The sequence below is a fragment of the Macrobrachium nipponense genome, chromosome 27 (genome assembly GCF_015104395.2).
Source record: "Macrobrachium nipponense isolate FS-2020 chromosome 27, ASM1510439v2, whole genome shotgun sequence".
Classification (NCBI taxonomy): domain Eukaryota; kingdom Metazoa; phylum Arthropoda; class Malacostraca; order Decapoda; family Palaemonidae; genus Macrobrachium; species Macrobrachium nipponense.
In genome coordinates, this window is record NC_087216.1 from 25,581,415 (window position 1) to 25,604,181 (window position 22,767).

The 22,767-nt window shown below is 38.6% G+C and overlaps 1 protein-coding gene across 3 annotated transcripts; it reads left to right on the top strand.

The window, feature by feature from the left end:
* On the top strand, positions 1–22,762 carry LOC135200945 (solute carrier family 15 member 4-like). Of its 3 annotated transcripts, XM_064229718.1 has the most exons (14): positions 1–211; positions 1,967–2,086; positions 4,285–4,406; positions 4,851–4,948; positions 5,841–5,980; positions 6,133–6,254; positions 13,438–13,600; positions 14,123–14,285; positions 14,737–14,887; positions 15,217–15,357; positions 15,871–15,997; positions 16,560–16,641; positions 16,808–16,932; positions 20,761–22,762. In XM_064229718.1, exons 2-14 carry the CDS (start codon positions 2,044–2,046, stop codon positions 21,231–21,233), a joined length of 1,950 nt encoding a protein of 649 aa, XP_064085788.1. In that variant the 5' UTR covers positions 1–211; positions 1,967–2,043; the 3' UTR covers positions 21,234–22,762. The 3 variants fall into 3 exon arrangements, with proteins under 3 accessions (XP_064085788.1, XP_064085789.1, XP_064085790.1); XM_064229719.1 differs by lacking the exon at positions 1,967–2,086; XM_064229720.1 differs by lacking the exons at positions 1–211; positions 1,967–2,086; positions 4,851–4,948.
* Positions 22,763–22,767: the final 5 nt, after the last annotated feature.

The window sequence follows — 22,767 nt, forward strand, 5'->3', positions numbered from 1 at the left end:
ATTTGAGATTATTCATTGTGAAATAAGGTAGAAGGTATTCATCTCACACACGTGATCACGGGATCGTTCCGAGAGGAAGGGAGGAGAAAGAAAAAAAGAAATAAATTCGGGGGTGAGTCAGTCAGGCCGAGTCGGAAACGGCAGCAGATCCCCGGGAAGAGAAAGAGATCTTTGTTTATATATATATATATTTTTAAAAAATTTACTTCCGGTGAGTCATGTTTTTGACATTTGTTTTGTATTTGTGTGTGTGTTTTTGTGAAGGGTGTAGCTTAGTGCACCGTCAAATTTCAGCGTGTGTATGTTTGTTTATTGTTTTCGTATTTTGCCAAGTGTGGCATCAAAGAGTGTAGCTATGTATCTTTGCGTTTCATAAGAGTGTAAGCTAGTGTGACATCAAAGTGTGTGTGTTTTTGTGTTTCATAAGGATGTAGCCTAGTGTGGCGTCAAAGCGTGTTCTGCGTGTGTGTGTGTATATGTGCTTTTCTGTTTTGAAAGGGTGTAGCTTGGTGTGTCAATGCTTTAGGGGTGTGTTTTGTATATTTTTGTGCATGGTAAGGGTGTAGCCTAGTCTAGTGTAACGTCAAAGCTTCAGGCTATACTATAGGCTATGTAGCTATGCTAGGCTGGGTCACTTGCTGTTGGAGTATTGCTTGTTTGCTGGTAATAGCTGTTCCTGAGGGGTGCTGTAAAGCTTTTGGGTTAGGCTGTGAGAGCTAAGTAGGTACAGGGCATTATTTATCAGGCTTATTGCATAAGCTATTGAAGGATAGCGTAGGCTGGCAAGGTCTATCGAGCCTATGTAGCTTCTAGCCTAGAGTAGGCCGGTGGAAAATGTCATAGTGGAATGACAGCAAGTAATGTTGTTTCTCAAGATTATTAAAAACTTAAAATTTCCCATCCTAATCTTCCCTTATCCTACCTAACCAAGGGTATTGTGCCCTGACATTGTAAGGCTGGGGTTCACCCATCCGTCCAAGAAACACTTAATATTTTTAACCATTTCTAAGGCAGTCTATAACCCCCACCCCCATTCCCCCAGCCTGCAGTCAACTAGGGATCATTATTGCTGAGTAGTAGATAACAGTAGTCTACAAAAAGCTTATCTTCCAAACTTAGGCATAGGCATTCACCATTCATCTGTGGTCTGTTGAATAACAAATGATAAATTAGGTTGGCTATCTATGTTTCATATGCATAGCTGTTAGCCCAAGCTAGGCCAAGAGAAAATGTGGTAACCTGTGAGTTGGTTAAAATGTTTTGTACGTTAGCCCAAGTTGTGCTAATCATACATTTATTTACTATTGAACTCAGAATTAGGGCTGAATAGCCTAGTACCAGTGAACGGTTGTTCATAATTGCTAGGGACAATGCAACACACTCTTCCCTTAGATGAATGCACAGGACAGTTAGGTCTTTCTCTAAGGTGTTTACTTTATTGCTCTTTGTTATTGCTGTGAAAGTAGAGATCAGCACCCTAAAGAGTATTATGATAGCTAATTGATATAGTATCTGTAACAGATGTTAGAATTTTACTGAGCTATTTCCATTACAAAACAAGTTCATACTAGGTAATGCACAATAAGTTATTGTAGTCATAAGAAAGATGTTACTGTATTTTGTCTTTATCATGTTGTTTGTGGATATAATTAACAAATATGAGAGGTTTGATTTACTTTACAAACAAACTTCTAATACAGTATCTTAGTTCACAATAGGTTTAGTAAGCCGTATAATTAAAATTGGATGATTACTGTTACAAACCTAGAAAAGTACTCTCATTTTCTGTTTTGCACATTGTTACATTCATTATTGCACTGCTTATTCATTTACATAATTAAGTAGTATTGCTATTTTTTTGTGTTACTGTAGCCAGAGTTTATGCAGCAATAATTACATCACCCTAATTTCTTTAGTTCCTTTTGTTACCTATTATTGTAAATATCATTATCATATTTTCTTACAGATACTGTAAAATAGTGTCTTAAAGGCACTTCACATTCCAGTTGGAAATATTTCTTCTTTGCTGTACATGTGTTTATCATGCCAAATGAAAGAACGCCATTGTTATCACGGCATCCATCAGGTATTTTCTTAATTTTAAGATGCCCCTTAATGTGCACCTAACAATGCCTGCATTTTGGACGAAGCTGTTACCTAATCTTAGCCCCCTGCACAGGTATTTTGGAAATGTTAGGAAATTTGTGGTTACTGAAAATATAGGACTTAAGTGTTGAACCAAATTGGGTTCTTCAAGCATGGTAGGAAATTATATTTTATTGCAATTTTAAGTAGAGGCAATCTAATTTTTTTTGCATGCATCACTGTTTCATATTTTCTTAGTTTAAGCCTGCCATGCACAACATTCACAGTTTCTTAAAGAGTACTCTCGATGAATGAATATGTGTTAGGTTGGGGAAAGTTTACATAGAAATGTATGTATGAGCAGTATACTTAATGCTTGTACTGTGGAAATTGATGGGTCTCATATTGCTTGTTTAAATATACTTTCCTCTGAACTCAGTCATTTGAATGTTGTTCATGCTTCTGTTTACACTGATCCATATATTAATCCTCCACTTGGAGAATGGTGCATTTAATTCTTCCTTTTTGGTTAAGGGCTATAAGTTTTCTTCTGTTCATGCAGATACTTTTGAAAGTATTTTTCTCCAATTTCCTATTAATTCCTGGCAAATTTGTACTGGTAGCGATGATAAATGATGTAATTTTATACATAGTATGTATTCTGCATAAACTGTACCCATTATTGTACAGTTTTATGCAATACTTGTATATAAAGGGGAAGAAGACAAATTTATATAAGAGCACGTAGTTGTGACCATGTATGGATTAGTAGCAGGATGACAATAGTTTTTGTTGGTGCATATCCTTTCTAAGTTTTTCCTCCAAGTATTTTAGGTGTTTCATTAGCTTTTATGAAGTCAAACAACTACTGTAATATAATTGGATATATGTATTAATATTTTAATTCATACATACTGTAGATTAATTCATTGTGAAATGTTGTATTCTGAAGCATGCCATTTATTAGAATATGTATAAGGAAAATGGGGGTAAAGTAAGAAATTGTGAATATTGTAGTATGGGAACAATAGTAAAAGGATTATAATCTCACTCTCTTTCTCTATATTTAGATGGTGATGTGGTCAGACAGATATCTTTGATTTTGCCAGTGTGGCAATTGTCAGGATTGCTCCGCAAAATGATAATTTATCAAATAATTTATCGGTGTTATTCTGTTATCTTTTTAATTGTATTACTGACGTCAGAACATTCCATTGTATCTTGCATGTTGTATAGAAACTTTGCTTTGCTTTTAGTAAAATAAATTAGTAGCTTTGCTGAAAATTACAACTGTAGAAATATGATGCATGTTACTTCACATACTTAGCATTATCTAGCACATTCAAACTGTATTAACCCTGCCTCCCATTATGTTCTTATTAGTATATATTTATGGTTTGTGCATGTCTACCATGGATGTGAGGTAATGAATATGTATTAATTATAAATACAGAGTATCCATTTTGACTTCTGTTCCAGTGTCTGTGAGAAGTTTATTAAAATATTTTGTTGTCTTCTCTTAACAGATGCAGTTCTATCTTCCAGGTGTAATTTTATTGAGCAGTATTGTATATTATGTATTCTTTGTTTAATTTTAAAATTATAAACCAATGTGTCCATGTAAAATATGGTTGTCTGAATACCTGTCAATTGTGATAGAAATGTTACAGTACACTCTGTTTCTTCTGTGTATATTTACTCTGTGCATAGTTATCAGTAGCCTGGTTATATTCATCTAAGTCGACAATTTTTCAACCAAAATTGGTATGTTTAGGACCTTCTCTTGATATCATAGTTTTATTGAAATACACTCAGTCTGTTTCTTTCAAAAGGTTGTTTTGTAAGCATAGTTAATGTACGGGATTTGATTGCAAAAGACTTGTTTTTCATGGGGTGTTTCCTTGTTCTGATTTTTATGAATAGTGTAGAATGGTTGTCAAACTTTATGACTTTTTATGAACTTTCATTTCTGTTTAAGAATTTTGAATAGGTCAAAGATTAATATTTGTTGTATTTTTATATATTTTCACATTTTTTTTCTATTGCCTTTAAATGTTCAATTCATGATCTTTATTCTGTTTTTGTCAGCCTGATTTGTTTCTTGTTTTATGGGAGTATTGTGGTTTTATAGCTTTTTGTAAAGCGTCTCATTCTAGATTTAATCTTTATTGTCTCACTGACACCTTCTTTTCTTTGCAGCGATGGATGCCAGGGAAGCGCGAAAGCAAGTCATCGCGACGATTGTCATATTGATTGTTCTTACTCTAGAAAGGCTTGCGTATTATGCCCTAGCGACAAACTTCTTTTTGTTTTTGAATAAAGTAAGTATTGTCCTTTAATCTTATGAATTATGTATGTCAACATTATCGCTAGTCTGCACAGGGGGCTAATGCCATCAGTGCACCTCACACAGTGCACTGTAGGTATCACTTATGGTTGTTTGCAGTAACCCTTTGGCCCCTAGCTGCAACCCTTTTCATTCCTTTTACTATACTGTACCTTCATTCATGTTCTCTTCCTTCATCTTACTTTCCACCCTCTTCTAACAGTTGTATTAATATTCTCCACACTGAATGACCTTATAGGTCCCAACACTTGGCCTTTTGCCTAAATATTATACTATTCCAATTCCAGTTATCACTAGTTTCGTGATTAATACTGTAACTTTACACCAACTCTCTACAATTGAGTACATAATAATAGATAGTACATAAAAAGTCACAGGTAGTGCAGAATTTGGACTATAAATTGCCTTTTGTTTTCAGGGCCCATGGGATGGACCGCTCGCTTGGGATTCCTTAGATGCTATGAACGCTGTATTCGTATTGGCTGGCGTTTCGTACATGTCTGCCTTGCTTGGAGGGTAATTGATACGAATGTCTGTTGATTTTAATGTAGAGCTTTTGTCAGTGGTAGTCATTTGCTAAAGGATTGATAGATCACAACGTTATGGGTAAGGAGACAATAGTATGTAATAAAAACTTAAATTATGACTGGGTCTTGTTTGAAGTGATGAGACATCGCTTAGTTTTGTTAGCCCTGTGGAAGAAAGTAAAGCATACAAATTCATTTGGTTGCTCTCAGGAGCATTATCAGGTGGCCATTTCTCAATGTTGTAATCCTTTCCATTCATTCCATGTAGTTCCATGGTGCCTTTGGGAGTTTTAGAAACTGGATTTTATGATAGAAAAGTGTAAGTCTGTTTATTTCTTTTACTGCTAAAGCTAAATACCTTTAGCATCTGATGGAGTGTGCGCTACACTAAGCAGTAAAGCTCACAACTGTAAATATTACTGTAGTGTTAAATCAAAGTTACAGTATAATTTCCCAAGATATATAATATTCAGTTAAAGAAGAACAGTAAATCAGTGAAAGCTTCCCTATTCCTCAACAATGGCAAGCTGCTACACTTACTCATTTACACTCAACTATACGTTCATAGCTCCAAGGTCTTTTAATCACAGGTACTGCTATTTCTTCATGAATATTACTACAGTACTTAGTTTAACCAGACAACTTAGGTAGTCTTGACTTCTCCCAAGATCATGGTCTGCTGAATTCCTTGGTGAGGTCACTTTATTGAATTGTTCCAGTGTTATACGCCCTTGATTTTAGGCTTTAAGTAATTGTCAGAAATTGAATAAGGAGAAAAATACCAGGATAATGTATATAGTACAAACTTGATGCAATGGAAGGTACATTGACATGATGTTTTTTCTCTGTAGTCTTGGTAACATAATTCTCGAATTTTTCAGATACATATCTGATGCATGGCTTGGGCGCTTCAAGACAATGGTATGTGGGTTTTTACTCTACATCAGTGGCTATATCTTACTAACTCTCATGGCTGTGGACCGGCTTCCTCGTATAATATGCGGAGAGAGAACTTTTCTGAGTACGTTGTTATGTGTGTTGCATTCTGGTCATCTAATGTTTTTGGTGACTTTCTTGTGAATACAACTATTTTCTTTATTATTTACTGTGCTTTAATAAAAATAACTAGTTTCTTGAACATCTGTAAGTTAAGATAAACTTCTATCTCCACAGGTGAATCTCACAACTCAACGCCAAATGCACCTTGCAAAACTGCGGTGTATATATCTGTAACGATAGTTGGCTTAGGAGTTGGCATCGTTAAAAGCAACATTGCTCCTTTTGGGGCTGAGCAGGTAAGGAATACTAGTGGGGAATCTTGACTTTTAGCCTGAATGATTAGTTTTGTACAAGTAACTACCAGCAGATATATACTTAGCTATAGACTCGGTCGTACCCGACAGAATTTCAAAACTCGCGGCACACGCGACAGGTAGGTCAGGTGATCCACCATTCCCGCCGCTGGGTGGCGGGGTCTGGAACTATTCCCGTTTTCTAAGCCATAATTTCTCTGTTGGTTGAACGGACAACACCTATTGTTCGTTCCTCCATCTTGGATTTCAACTCGTTTGCCGAGAAATTTGGATTGGTTTTTTTGGTGACGTATTCTGTTTTTTCTCTGGCTTGGCATACGCTTATTGTGGACTGTTTTTCGACTTTGGTTTTGACTACTCTTTCACGATGTCTGACGCTAAGGCTTCACCTATGTTTAGAGTTTGCAGTAGGGAAGATTGTAAGGTTAGGCTGCCTAAATCGGCATTAGATCCTCATAGTATTTGCGCTAAATGCAGGAGAATGAATGTTCTTTTATTAACACCTCCTGTGGAATGCGAGAACCTTACGGAGCTGAATGGAAGGAATTATCATCATATGTTAGGAAGCTTGAGAGATAGAGTGAGAAAGGCTTCAGCTAGGTCATCTGTAGATCTTGCTCCTTAGAACAAGAATTAACTCTCCTTCTAACATTTTTCCTTAGCCTCAGCTGCTTCTCCCTGTTCTGAATCCAAAGATTCTTCGTCAGAGAGGGAAAAGTAAAAGCTTCAATTAAGAAACTTCAAGCTCAGCTACGAGCTCTAAACCAAGGTAAGAGTGGTGATAGTGACTTGTGCAGTGTCCCCAGTGCAGTGGAGGGGGCGTCTGACCGGTTCCTCATTGCTCCTAGGCCTAGACCGCTTCCAAACTCCCAGGACCGGGGAGGGGAGAGGAATGTCGAAAGCCGCAGGGAGGATGCAGAACATCCCCAACGGTCAGGCGTCCCTTCGGCAGATACCTGTTGTTAAGTCCCAGGCTGCCTCGGATTGCCGCAGAAAAGGCGTCCTAAGGAGTGTTTTCGGCCTCAGACTCTTCCTCTCCTAAACGAGGATGGAGTTCGGCCTCTCTTTCGCGCCCTTTGAAGAGAGCCTGGAAGGCGCCTAAAGGAGACGCGGCTGACTCCAGCCCAGAGCGTTTTCCCGAGGATTGGCCTTCGGGACCTAAGAAGACTAGACAAGAGGAGCCTTCACTTCAGGATCCTACGAAGAAGTTTTTTGGTTAATCTGCAAGAGCAAGTTAGCTTCTCTCGTAGGCTCTTTTGCTCTAAGGACTCTACAAGGAGGAAGGATGTCTCGCTCCCTGTTAAGAGTTCCGCTAAGCGCCCCGCTTCGTATAGGAGAGAACCCTCACGATCTCCAGGGCGTTTATCGCCTTCGTCGAGAGACTCGTCTGATAGGAGTTGTTCTCCTGAGAGAAGAGCCCTTTCGCCCTATAGGCTATCTTCCCCGAAGCGCCCTCTGAGACGCCGCGAATCGAGCAGAAGTCTCGATTGGTTTAGGTGCAAGGAACCGGAAAACCGATTTAGGTATCAGGATCCCTTGGGTCTGCAGGACCAGGAGCCAGACAGGCGCAAAGAGGCAGCAAGACGCAAGAAAGGGCGTCAAGAGCCTCTTAGAACACAGGATTCAGGACGTCAGGATTCTGCTAGAAGGCAGGAATCAGGACGCTATGAGCCAGGACGCCATGAGTCAGGGCGCCAGGAGTCAGGGCGCCAGGAGTTAGGACGCCAGAAGGCAGGACGCCAGGAGTACGTTAGGCGTCAAGTGTTAGGGCGCCAAGAGCCTGTTAAGCGTCAGGATCAGGACGTGGGGATCTTTTCAAGCGCCCTGAATCAGGACGCCAGGAGCCTAGCAAGCGACACGAACCTGACGAACCTAGACAACAAGAGTCTAGTAGGCGCAAGAGTGTTTCCGACAGGCAGGAGCCTCACTCTTCGTATAGGAGTGCTAATGTTCCGCGCTCCCCAATTCTCGGGAAAGGAGTTCTTCTCCCGGGAAGAGCCAGATCACTCCAAAACGATCTCCTTCTGTGGATCAGTTGGACCAGGTATCGGAAGACGAAGAGCCAGTAGATGTAGCAGTTTCTGACTACAAGAGACTTTCTCTTTTGCTGCTAAAGGAGTTCGGAGACTCCCTTCATCCTGCGGACCCTCCTTCACCAGGATCGTTGATGTCCAGCACTAAAGCTCTCAAGTCGTCTTCCTTCGTCAAGATGCGCCCCGCTCTTTGTATGAAAAAAGGCTTTAAAACTTTTTCAGAGTGGTTGACTTCCAGAAGGGAAGCGGGCAAGACAGTTTTTTTTCCTGCCCTCCTTCCAAGTTAACAGGCAAACCAAAAAGAAGGTGGTACGAGACCAAAGAACCTATGGGGTTAGGTCTGCCCTCTTCCGCCAGATGCGGATTTTGCTTCCTTAGTGGACTCTGCTAGGAGGAAGTCGTTGCTGTCTGCGAAGGCGACTTGGGGCATGTGTGAACTAGACCACCTTCTAAAGGGCCTCTTTCTTTAAAAAACCCTAGAAGTCTTTAACTTTATGGACTGGGCTTTGGGAGCGTTAGCGAAGAGAGCTCAGGACACTGACTTTGTTTCCATGGAGGAACTTTCGAGCGTCCTGGCTTGCCTGGACAGAGCGGTCATGGACGGTTCTGTGGAAGTTGCCTCTCTTTTTGGAACGGAGTACTAAAGAAGAGATCTGTCTTTAGCTCTTTCTTAGCAGAGCAGTTTCACCCTTGCAAAGGACATCTCTTCTTTTGCACCGTTATCCCCGCACCTTTTTCCACAAGAGACTGTTAGAGAGGTTCTAAACTCTCTTACGGAGAAGGCAACTCAGGATCTCCTCACGCACTCAGCCAAGAAGAATTTAGGCCGGCAGTGCCTATAGAGAAAAAAGAGAGACCCTCTTTTGTTCAGCCCTTTCGAGGTGCCTCCTCTTTCTAGAGCCCTCTTAGAGGTCGCAGACCAGAGAAGGAGTAGACCATCTAGAAGATCCTTCGGGAAATCTAGATGAGCAGGAAGTCCTCCAGACGAAAGTAGGCGCCAGGCTACTCCACTTTGCCAAAGTCTGGCGCAGAAGCAGCGTACTCCTGGCCCCTCTCTATCCTGGAAAAAGGATACTTGATCCCCTTCAGGGAAAATCCTCCCTTGACGACAACTCCAAGGGAGTTGACCGCAAGATACTCGGATCCGGTCCGAAAGCTTGCTATGTTGCAAGCAGTGGAACAGATGATTTCCAGGAAGCGGTAGAACTGGTTCAAGATCTCCAGTCTCCAGGATTCTACAATCGGCTATTCCTGGTACCGAAAGCATCGGGGGATGGAGACCGGTTCTAGACGTCAGTGCCCTGAATTTCTTTGTATTGAAGAAGAAATTTTCAATGGAGACGTCTTCCTCTGTTCTATCTGCTCTTCGTCCAGGGACTGGATGGTGTCCCTGGACCTTCAGGATGCGTATTTCCATGTGCCAATTCATCCGGCATCAAGGAAGTATCTGAGGTTCATGTTCCAAGGAAAGTGTTCCAGTTCCGAGCGATGTGCTTCGGACTTTCGACTGCCCCTCAAGTCTTTACGGACATCATGAAGAATGTAGCTTATTGGCTACATCTGGAAGGGATCAGGATCTCGTTATATCTGGACGATTGGCTAATAAGAGCCCAATCGGAGAAAAAAATGTCTGGAGGACCTATTAGTTACACTAAAGTTGACAAAGTCCTTGGGACTTTTTAGTAAATCACGAGAAATCCATGCTGACTCCCCAGCAGAGTATTGTCTATCTGGGGATTCAGATGGATTCTCGGATTTTCTAGCGTATCCTTCGCAGGAAAGGAGAGAACGCTGCTTAGAAAAGGTGTCAGTCTTCTTAAAGGAAAGAACATTGTTCCGCGAGGGGAATGGATGAGCTTACTGGGGACCCTCTCCTCGATGGAACAGTTCGTTTCCTTAGGAAGACTTCACCTACGACCCCTTCAATTTTATCTGAAGGAGAAGTGGGATTGGAAGTCCAACAATCTAGGAGATACATTTCGAATCTCGAAAGGGATCAAGGAGAATATCCGTTGGTGGTTAGATCCACAGAAACTAAGCAAGGGAATCTCCCTTCGCTTACAGAACCCTCGCCTAGCGTTGTTTGCAGACGCCTCAGATTCAGGGTGGGGAGCGACCCTAGGTTCGCAAGAAGTGTCAGGCACTTGGGAAGGAGAACAAGTGTTCTGGCACAATAAACAAGAAAGAAGCTAACAGCCATTCATCTAGCTTTGGTTCATTTCGAGGAACAGGTTCTCAGGTCTGGGGATTCAGATTCACTCGGACAACACAACAGCCCTCGCTTATATAAAGAAACAAGGGGGGACGCATTCCTTTTCCCTGTACGAATCAGCAAAGGATCTGCTGATTTGGGCACAGGAAGGAAGATCTCTCTCCTCACAAAGATTTGCAGGGAGGGAGAGAAAAATGTCCGGGCAGATCTGTTAAGCAGAAAAGAACAAGTCCTACCCACGGAATGGACTCTCAATCCTCAGATTTGCCAACAACTTTGGCATCTGTGGGGAAGGCCCAATATAGACCTGTTCGCGACCCAACAAGAATCACAGATTAGAAACCTATTGCTCCCCGATCTCGGATCCTCAAGCAGTAGCAGTAGACAGCTTTCTGCTAGATTGGACGGGCTTGGACGCATACGCCTTCCCTCCTTTCAAGATAGTAGGAGAAGTATTGAGGAAGTTCGCTTGCTCGGAAGGAACAAGAATGACCCCCTCATCGCTCCCTTCTGGCCGGCTCTCGATTGGTTCACAGAGGTGCACGAGTGGTTAGTGGATTTTCCAAGATCGCTTCCACTAAGGAACGATCTTCTCAAACACCCCACTTCGACAGGTTTCACAAAAAAAACTCCCCGCTCTAAGTCTGACCGCCTTCAGACTGTCGAAGGACTTGTCAGAGCACAGGGGCTTTTCACGAGAGTGGCGAAGGCTATTGCAAGAGCCAGAAGAGTCTCCACTTCTAAAGTATATCAGTCGAAGTGGAGTTGTTTAGAAGATTGGTGTAAGGGAAAGAAAATATCCTCCTCCAGTACTCTGTAACTGAAATCGCAGATTTTCTCCTATATTTGAGAAAAAAGACTGTAACCTGGCAGTTTCAACAGTGAAGGGTTACAGAAGTATGCTGGCCTCAGTTTTTCGACATAGAGGAATAGATCTGACGAATAATAAAGATCTTCATGACCTATAAGGTCTTTTGAGACCACGAAAGAACATGTAATCAAGAAGCCTAGCTGAACTTGGATGTGGTCCTCAAGTTCCTAATGTCGGAAAAATTTGTACCGTCTCACGCAGCTTCGTTTAGAGACTTAACGAGAAAGTCATTATTCCTTTTTGCGTTAGCAACAGCCAAGAGAATTAGCGAGTTTGCAAGCTTTGGGAAGGTAAAGTGGGGTTTAAGAAGGATGCAGCGATTTGCTCCTATTTAAACCATTTTTTCTAGCGAAAAATGAAAATCCATCAAAGCCTTGGCCAAGAAGCTTTGAGATAAAAGGACTATCTTCATTAACAGGGAGAGAACTAGAAAGGACTTTGTGTCCAGTCAGGGCACTCAAGTTCTACCTGGAGAAGAAGAAGTTGCTGAAAGGTACAGAAGAAAGTCTTTGGTGCTCTGTAAGAGATCCGAAAAGAGCGATTTCTAAGAACGCCCTTACATACTTCATAAAGATGTAATAAGGGAAGCTCACCTAAGTGCGAAGAAGAGCATCTCAAGTTCTCAGAGTGAGAGCTCATGAAGTGAGAGCCATAGCTACGTCTATGGCATTTCACAAAACATGGTCGCTGCAGGCTCTTATAGAGTCGACATTTTGGAGATGTAATTCGGTGTTCGCCTCGAATTACCTAAGAGACGTTAAAATTTCGTACGAAAAGTGCTTTGCTCTGGGAGCGTATGTTTCGGCGAATTCAGTGCTGGAGGGGCTGAGGCTAATCCTTCCTATTTAGTTTAAGGCTTTATTTACTGTTTATTGGTGGTTGTTTTTATTGGTTAATTGTCAGAGGGAATAGGGACCCTCTTACAATTCATAGATTGTAACAATACTAACATGGTCAGTGATCGGGATTGGCTTCAGTGCTCTTTGTGATTTGTTTAATAACCTTAACTCTGTCATGTAAGAGGGCGAGTCTCCATTGATATGACAAAAGGTCAAGGCTCTACCATGTAAGTGGGTCGCCCCCATTGTACGATCCAGTATAGGCTCTGTCGCGTAAGCGGCTAGCCCCCATTGACACGATCCAAAGAGTTATTCAACCATAGGTTCATTCCTCGTTGAAACTCTTGAGGCAAGCAGACTCATCGACAGTAGTCATGAAGTCTTCAGCCCAATAAGGTAGGAACTATGGATTATGTTATCCAAGAACATAGGTTGTTTTTTCCCTGTTTTTTTAATGTATTTAGTTTAAGTATTATCTTGTTTTTAGCTGTCTCTTGCCCGCCACCAAGGGTGCCAATCAGCTAAGTATATATCTGCTGGGTAAGTTACTTGTACAAAATGATATTGTTAAGATACAATAAAGTTTTGTACATACTTACCTGGCAGATATATAGATTATGGCCCACCCAGCCTCCCCTCAGGAGACAGGTGGAAGAGAAATTATGGCTTAGAAAACGGGAATAGTTCCAGACCCCGCCACCCAGCGGCGGGAATGGTGGATCACCTGACCTACCTGTCGCGTGTGCCGCGAGTTTTGAAATTCTGTCGGGACGACCGAGTCTATAGCTAAGTATATATCTGCCAGGTAAGTATGTACAAAACTTTATTGTATCTTAACAATATCATATTATTAATAGGGAAAGTTTCTTTAGATTTTAGATAAAAAATCTTTTCACATTATGCCTAAAAAGGATAACTGTACGGTACTGTTCTGTAATTAGAGTACATGTACTGTATATTGTTTCTCAAACTTTTTCTTTTCACCACTGGGCCTTCTGTGTGGCTCACTCCTAATAGACCACAGAGTTAGGTACAAATGTTGAGGACATTGCATCAGCTAATATTGATTGTGACTGAGTTACAGTAGTGATGAATTCAGCTTTGAATGAATGTTCAATAAGGACTAGTTGATGCTTGTAATTTTGTTCCATTTATGGATTTGACTTGATATTTCACATCATAAGATAATCTATGTTGTTGACTTTGGCAGCTCAAAACTGCTGATCCCCAAAAGACCCGCTCATTCTTCTCGTGGTTCTACTGGTGCATAAACCTTGGGAGTCTTGTGGGTGTTGGCATCATTACTTACATTGAACAAGACAGTCCCGGAGTCTGTGTAAACGGCTTCTTCTGCGGTTATCTTATTGCGTCAGGTAAGATTCTGTGTATAGAAGAAGGAGAAAATTTATTGGGTTTCTCTTAGCTATTGCTAGGATGAATTACATTTGCAGTTTATCTGGGAGCTAGGATATGTTGTTTGATGCTTTCGTCTCCAGGCTGATGTTGGTAAAAAGGTTCAGAATTCAGTAGCTCCAAAAGTTATTGAAGCATATGTGTATGTACAGCTGGTTTGTTCACAGTTTTTTCTAATTCTGCTGAAAATTAGTTAGAACAGGGGCCTTCAAGTTCAAAGTTAATGTGATGTGTGAATTAAGTTGACCATTGTCAATTTGTTTTGGTCTTGACAAAGACTGAATTATTTTTATGTGACCACACTTACAGGCTAACAGATTATGTATGGGTGTATGCTTTGGCATTAAAGCTACAAGAGCAATAATACTGTAAAGGAAAAAAATGAACTTATGATGAAATATATGTATGATCCCAGAAAAACTTCCTATAACATGGGTTATAATTCATAACACAAGATTAAGTGTACTATTTGTTTTCCACAGTCTGTCTAGTGCTAGCAATGATACTTTTCATTGCTGTAATGCCCTGCTATCATATAGTACCGCCTGAAGGAAGTGTCATTGGAAACATTTTGAAGATCATATGGGAGGCCTTGGGTGCTCAAGTCAGACACTGGCGACATGGGCGCCGGAATGTAAATGCTAAGTATGTGGGTTTATCACTGTTTATTAGCACTTTATCTAGCAGTAATTTATTTATTAGCTGCAATTTATTTTTGTATGTGGGAATATGGAAGCTGATGCATGCTAAATTTGTAGATTTTGTCCTGATTTTAATTTGATAACTGATGTGTAATTAATGTCCATCATACAGAATATTTATGATGCTAAGAATTTTGTTGTTGGGTAATTTTTTCAAGTTTCTTTTGTTTGATTTTTGTCCACAGAAGTATGGAAATCGACATCTGTGAAATTGTCACAATTGTAAAAGCATTGTTGATGTATATTCATGTGTCTTCCCACAGGATAATATTTAGGATGTTAAGAACAGTATTGTCAAGTATATTTGTTGTAATTTGTTTTTCTGTTTTTTTTCAACAGTCGTGTACACGATATTGAGTATTTATAGTACTTGGTTTTTTTAATTTTTTCAACAGTCCCCTACACATAGAACCAAGATTTCTGGATAGAGCTAAGATCAGGTTTGGTGGATCTTTCCATGAATTGGCTGTGGATGATGTTAGGAGCCTGGGAAAGTTACTAACAGTGTTCACTGCTCTGTTGCCCTATTGGCTTGTATATTTTCAGGTAAGGTGCAGTTGGTATGATAGTTATTTAGGTTTACTTGTGGTACATTGATTAATTAGTTTTTTTTGGGTTTCTGTGATATCTGGAATGCTGTGCCTTTTTGATACATACAATGGTATATCTGTAAAACATTTTTTTGTGCCTTTTTTGTCAATTTTTCCATATGATATTTAAATTCACTTGTGGTACGTGGATGAAATAAATCCTCTATATTCCTTTGATATTTGGGAAAGCATTGAAGCCTTTTTGAATCACAGAATAGTATTCCTGTAAAATGAAAATTTTTTGAGCTTGCTTTACCAATTTTTTTGTTTACTTCTTTGTTCCAGATGGAAACCAGTTTTCAAGCACAGGGGTTACACATGCGATTTGACCTCTTTGGTACCAATGAAACAAATGTAACATTGCAAGAAGATTATTCATCGGATACCCCTTTGGATGATGATAATGTTGGTTTATTGAAGTTTAGTGTAAGTAATTACATTATGTGTCAGTGAATTGGTTTGGTAAATTTGCGTGAGAAACTCTGTCATTGGTTTATACACTATGTTTTGTGTTCTTACAAAACTGTATGAATACTGAGGGAAAAGATTTGCAGTCACTATTGCATGACTTTTGTGAAGAATTCCTAAAATCTGATATATTTTTTTATGGGATAAAGATCAACTGTATCATTGCCTTCGAATATTTTCTTGTCTGTTATTGACTTTGTATGTGACCAAGCACTTATGCCGTCTAATGGTATTAAATCAGAAAAATTTTAATTAATGCCGTAAGTTTGACAAGATGATGCAAAATATGCCAGTATTAAGTTGCTTACTAATAGGGTTTTTGAGAAATACAGATTTTATAATCTTAACTAACCTTAGAATTACCATAAACTTATCTTCCTCCTTTATCTATTTTGTACTTTATTTCTTGTTGTATATTCAGTTAGATTGAATTTTCTTTAATAGGGAATGAAAGTTATGTTCTCCTTGTAGGTACCAGCTGCTTGGCTGACTTTATTCAATCAGCTATTCTTAATTGGAGCTATCCCAGTCGTAAGCAGCTTCTTGTATCCTCGGCTAGATAGAGCTGGTATACGTGTTTCTGTCTTATTCAGAATAGGTAAGTTGGGGTAAATGGGTGTGCGGATAGCAGGAAAAGTAGATTATTTTCTTCATATATAAAGCTGTGTGTCCTGTAATATCATGACCATTTTTGAAAAAGTTGTTGATATTCTGGAAGATGAAAATTGATAAATATTAAGTTTTTCAGATTTGAAGGTTAATCTAGACCAACAGTGTGCTTACATAATTTACTTTATTGTGCCAAAAGTTTGATATTCTAGAGTGAATGTTGAAGACTTCTTACAAAATATTATATCCAAATTATTGACAGTTAATGACCTACCTAAGTTATTTGTTCAGTTTTCCCATGTTGTGCGTATATTGTTTTTAGTTTTTGAAGACAACAATATCCTCCCCCTTTCCTGTTTGTGAATTTATTTTCCCTTTCAAATTTTAATCCATTAAAGTCAACAACCTTGTGATGCATATGAAACACATGACTAGATTTTAATAATTTCAACATACTATAGCATTAGAATATTTGTCTTATATAAGGAGGTTTAACTGAAACATGTATTTTTCTTATTTTCGTACAAAATGTTTTGCAATTTCTGTTTCAGGTATTGGAATGCTTTTCAGCATTCTGGCTGTGATGACTGCAGGTGGCCTTGAGTCCTATAGAATATACTTATGGAAACATGAGTAAGATACACCTACTTACATTATTAGACAGTTGCATTTTTCAGCTTAGTGGCTAAATTAAAACCAATTCGTTGTGATTAGAATAAGGTGATAACATGTAAATGAAGTAAGAATTGAGAATAACTAAACCAAATTGAGTTTTGATTGCACTTATTGTCTATTTCAGCAATTCTTCTCACATTGAGCAGATCATTGGAAATGTCACCTACCATGCAGTCAATATATCCATTTTTTGGCAGATTCCCCAATATATATTAGTTGGGGCTGCAGAGCTTTTTGCTAGCATTGCAGGTAAATGAAAATTGAAGTTTTTTTTTCATTATTCATTATATATATATATATATATATGTATAGTGTATATATATATATATATATATATATATATATATATATATATATATATATATATATATGATGTATGTATATGTATATATATATATATATACTATATAATATATATATATATATAATATATATATATATATATATATATATATATATATATAGTATGATATAATATATATATATATATATATATATATATATATATATATATATATATATATATATATATATATATATATATATATATATATATATGTAGTATATATGATATATATATATATATATATATATATATATATATATATATATCTATATATATATATATATATACACACACATACATATACACATATACACACACACGCATAGATATATATTTATATATATATATATATATATATATATATATATATATATATATATATATATATATATATATTATTATATATATTATATATATATAATATATATATATATATATATATATATATATATATATAAAGGTTAAGTATATCTTAGTTTTACCAGACCACTGAAGCTGATTAACAGCTCTCCTAGGGCTGGCCCGAAGGATTAGATATTTTTATGTGGCTAGGAACCAGTTGTCACCTAGCAACGGGACCTACAGCTTATTGTGGGATCCGAACCACACTATATCGAGAAATGAATTTCTATCACCAGAAATAAATTCCTCTGATTCCGCGTTGGCTGAGCCGGGAATCGAACCTCAGACCACCGGATTGGCAGCCGAGCGCGAAAACCACTGGTCCAGCGAGGAACTGAATATATATATATAAACACACACACACACATATATATATATATATATATACAGTAGACCCTTGACTCACGAACACAATCCGTTCCTAGACCTTGGTCGTGTTCCAAATTGTTCGTGACTCGGAGCTAATTTCCCCATAAGGTTTAATGGGAATAATATTAATTGGTTCTCGACCCTACGAACCAATATATATTATGTATATTTTGCCTTATTTTACACAGATAATGTAAAAGTCAGTGTAAAAAACCTTAATATATCTAATAATATAATTTAAAATGGTAAACTAACACTATAAAAACGTTTGTAAAGTGAACACTTACTATGACTGGCGAGACTTCTGGCTTGACGGACAAGAGAAGAGGAGGGTGGTGGGTGGGGAGGAGGTTATTGTGCGGAAGGAGACCCTCCCCATCCAGGTCGGGGAGATCTCGTTCCGGAGATTCAACTCTTCTAGGTTTTTTTGGTGAACGTTTAATCACAAACTTATCCAATGTCTGTTGCCTTTTCCTTCCTTGCATAACTTTTCTGAAATGGCTCATTAAATTTTCATTGAGCATATTCACGATCCTGTTCGTAACAATTTTGTCCGGATGATACAATTCAAGGAAGCACTGGACATCATTCCACTTTTCCAATGCGGCTTTTATCACATCACTGCTGACATCTGTAACTTCCTCCCCAGCCTCCTCTTCGTCAGTTGATTGCTCCCGAGCAAGTTGCTCCTGCTGCTCTTTGTGGAGTTGAACAAGTTCGTCCGCAGTCAAATCTTCTGAATGTTCAGCGACCAATTCTTCAACATCTTCGTCGTTGACTTGTAGACCCATACTGTTGCCCATGGACACAATTTCTTGCACAATCTCGCATCGAAGCCCTCAAAGTCACGGACAGTTACGCACTGGGGCCAAAGTTTTCCGCCACGCAGAATTTAATGTGCGGTACGTAACTTCAGTCCATGCGTTATCAATGAGGGTTATGCAGTGAAAAACATTAAAGTGCTTCTTCCAAAATTCTTTTAAAGGTTAATTTTGTCTCTTCAGTTACACGGAAGCATCTGGAGAAGAGCGCCTTCGTATATAATTTCTTAAAATTGCTAATGACTTGTTGGTCCATGGGCTGGAGAACAGAGGTCGTGTTGGGTGGAAGGAACTTGAACTGAATGAAGTCATGTTCACTGCAGTCAGCCAAGTACGAAGGGTGTGCCGGGGCATTATCCATGATCAGAAGGCACCGCAGGGGTAGCTTGTTCTCTGTTAGGTACTGACTCACGGTCGGCGCAAACACTTCATCAATCCACTCCATAAACAAGTTTTCCGTGCTCACCCATGCTTTTGTATTATTGGCCCTCCACATTACAGGCAGTCTGGCCTTATTTACGTTGTGCTGCTTAAAGGCACGCGGGTTATTTGAATGGTAGACAAGTAGCGGCTTTAGTTTCAAGTCGCCACTTGCGTTTGAGCATAACAAAAGCGTAAGCCTATCCTTCATTGGCTGTGGCCTGGGAGCGCCTTCTCTTCTTGGGTGATAAATGTCCTGTTGGGCATCTTCTTCCAGAAGAGGCCCGTTTCATCACAATTGAAAATCTGTTGAGCGACGTATCCTTCGGCCTCCACGAACTCGGCAAACTCAGTCACGAATGCCTCAGCAGCAGCCTTGTCTGCGCTAGCAGCCTCACCATGCCTAATTACAGAGTGAATTCCAGTTCTTTTCTTGAAGTTATCAAACCACCCTTTACTAGCCTTAAAATCATCTGGCGTGGCACTAGTAGAAGGAGTTTCCTTCAGCAAACTCTGATACACTTGCCGAGCTTTCTCGCAGATGATCGGCTCGTTTACACTATCACCTGCCATCTGTTTCTCATGTACCCACTTCAAAATTATTTTTTCTGCCTCTTCGAGGGTTTGCGATCTCATCTTGGTTAGTACTGTCACTCCCTTCGCAACATTTGCTTCTTTAATGGCATCCTTGTTTTTCAAAATTGTCGAAATTGTCGACTTGGCCATCTTGTACTCACTTGCGATATCGGTCACGCGAACACCACGTTCAAACTTTTCTATAATTTCTTTCTTTATTTCAATGGTTATCTTCCTCTGCACCCTCTTCTCACCATCACTCTTCACTTTCTTACTTTCACCACCACTCTTCACTTTCTTAGGGCCCATTATGAAGAAAATCACAAGTTTTAGCGCAAAAAATGCTAAGTGAATTTGACGAACGTCTTGTACACAATGAGATGAGACAAAGAGCGATGCGTGGGTGACGCCGTGCGTGGGCGGCTGGAGGATGGCTGTTCCCATGGCAACTCAAACGCTCTCACGTGTGCTGGGCGATTTCGCGCATTTTTCAAATGTTTGTGTCTAAAAATTAGTTTGTGAAACAAAGTGAATTGTTATTTTCCAGAAATTTCCAGCATTTTTCAAATGTTCATGTCTCAAAATTAGTTCATGACCCAAACAGAATTTTTATTTTCCGCATTTTTTTTTTGTTCGTATCTCAAAGTTAGTTCGTAGGTCAAGGGTGAAATTTTACCTATAATTTTGGTCGGGGATCGAGTTGTACGTGGGTCAATGCGTTCGTGAGTCAAGGGTCTACTGTATATATATATATATATATATATATATATATATATATATATATATATATATATATATATATATATATATATATATATATATATATATATATATATATGTATGTATTTATGTATGTATGTATGTATATATATATTAACTATTTTCTTTTGTGGCACTTAAAACGTCTGTTTATTGCTTTTTTAACTGCCTGTGAATGTGGTTGTTCACTTTATGTAAGTTGTTTCATCAGGTTATGTACTCATTGAATCAGACTATTTACTACCAACCATACTTGTTGATTTTGTTGCTTAGGCCATGAAAAATCATTATTTAAAGGTTGTGGGTATCATGTGGTAAAGTTCCTTGAGATGATATCATCTGAAGGTAATAGATAATTAATTATCGTGTCATTCTTCGTTACAGGGTTGGAATTTGCTTACTCAGCAGCACCTCGAAATTTCCAAGGAATGATCATGGGCATCTTTTACACGATGGAGGGCGTGGGCTCTCTCTTGGGCACAGCGCTCCTTCATTTGGTCGCTCCTTTCTGGCTGAACAACATGACAGATTACGGAAACATCAACGACAATCATTTAGATTTCTACCTTTACTTCCTGGGTGTGTTACAGATCACCACCTTCGTGATTTACTGTGGAGCTCTGTACATGCAGAAGTTCTCCCTGCGGCCAATTGTGATGCCGCCTCCCAGAAGGGGCAGGAGCGTGAGGAACCGCAGCATGTCCTGTGGGAGAGAGATTGATACCCACAGTTTGATAGAGGAGGAAGATGAGGACGAGATTGATGATGATGATGACGATGAAGATAACGAGGAGGTGGAGGGTGAGGTGTCGGTTAACAGTGCTTTAAAAAGGAATGACACTCAGCAGTTATTGTGAGAAGTTGTGATACTGTAAACTAAGGAATTTATACTTTTTTTATTAGTGATTATAAATAGTATACAATATATATATATATTTTGTATATAGTGTCTAGTGTAGAGATCTAAGAAAAATGAAGTGATGCTTCTGTAATTTGAAATTACTCATAATATTGTTGCGTAATACCTAACAGAAGTGAATTTATTATCGTATTAGGTGGAAGGCTTGTGCAACATAAGTGCCATTCTGTCATATTTGCATTTGTGTCCTCCATAGAATTATTTTTTAATTTTAAACTTTCTAATGGTTATTGTCTTTGTTATTGTGTAGGAGATATTTGGAAATTTGATCTTTTAGGGTACAGTATCAGACTGTGTATTGGCTTGAGTGCCATTAAATCGGAGTTAGTTTTCATGTTACTTGAATACTAATGGTGGCTTATTAAAAACGTGAAATGTTTAGTTTTTTGGAAATTCAAGCAGAAGACATAGTACGTAGATTGTCTAGAAGTGAGAGTTAAAATGTCTGCAGTGGTGTGTTTGTTTTCATAGTTAATTATGGCCAGTATATACTGTACATGAATTCATTGAGAAGTATGATTGTAATATGTATGTGCATAAATTTTGTGAGACTACAATTTAAAGTACTTACTGTTTACTGGGCTGAGATTGTATTCCTTTTCAAAAATGTATTGTGTCGCAACCTAGAGGTCAGGCTGAATTAGCATAGAATGATTGGGTTGGTAAATGGAAGCCTCAAGTTAATTCCAATGATGAGTAGAAAAAACTTTCTGAGATTAAGTTGAAATTACAATTTTATGAAACACTACAGTGATGCAAAAGTCATATTCTAAATTTATTTAGTCAGTTGAATGAATCTGTATACTGTAATCCACACCTTGTGAAACTTACAATTGGCAGCAGAGATAAATATGTGAGTATTATCAGTCAGAAGTGCTTAATTTGGTTGTCATTGTTACATAAAATCATTCCATATTTATGTAAACAGAAGATAGTTTTTATAATATGAAAAAGAATTTTCCATCACAAAATGGGACTTGGAATGATAATAAGGACAAAAACCTGAATATGACTGAATGGTATAAAGTGTTGTGTAGTCTCTTTTTAGAATCTCAAATTGCTGTCTAGCTCAGACCATAATTCACGTTCAGAATTTTTTTGTAATTTATTTACTCACTGATATTTGGTTTTATAGAAACAGACTTTTCTTAGTTGTCCATATTTCAAATAGTACCAGATACTATTGCCAACAGTAGCATCAAGAATTTGTTTTAAACTGATTTTCACTTACAGTAGAAGCAGCATCATTTTTGTTCCAATATTTATAGATGGGCAATTTCCAAATGTCTTAGTGCATCATGGTGAATAAACTGACAAATCCCACTCACATAAAAGACTTGTAGTTGCATTAGGATGAAGCTATTTTAGACAGAAACCATATATATACGAGAGAAGCCATTTCAAACAGGAACATGTTTTTATCTCAGCATTATACTTATTCTGTTTATTAAAAACTTTCCAAGTGTATTGTT

What these genes read in the sequence shown, in the direction of transcription:
- LOC135200945 (XM_064229718.1), top strand. Translation starts at nt 2,044, where the DNA reads ATGCCAAATGAAAGAACGCCATTGTTATCACGGCATCCATCAG. An exon ending in GTTATCACGGCATCCATCAG is followed by an intron (nt 2,087 to 4,284) that starts GTATTTTCTTAA and finishes TTTTCTTTGCAG; the next exon opens with CGATGGATGCCAGGGAAGCG. An exon ending in ATGTCTGCCTTGCTTGGAGG is followed by an intron (nt 4,949 to 5,840) that starts GTAATTGATACG and finishes CGAATTTTTCAG; the next exon opens with ATACATATCTGATGCATGGC.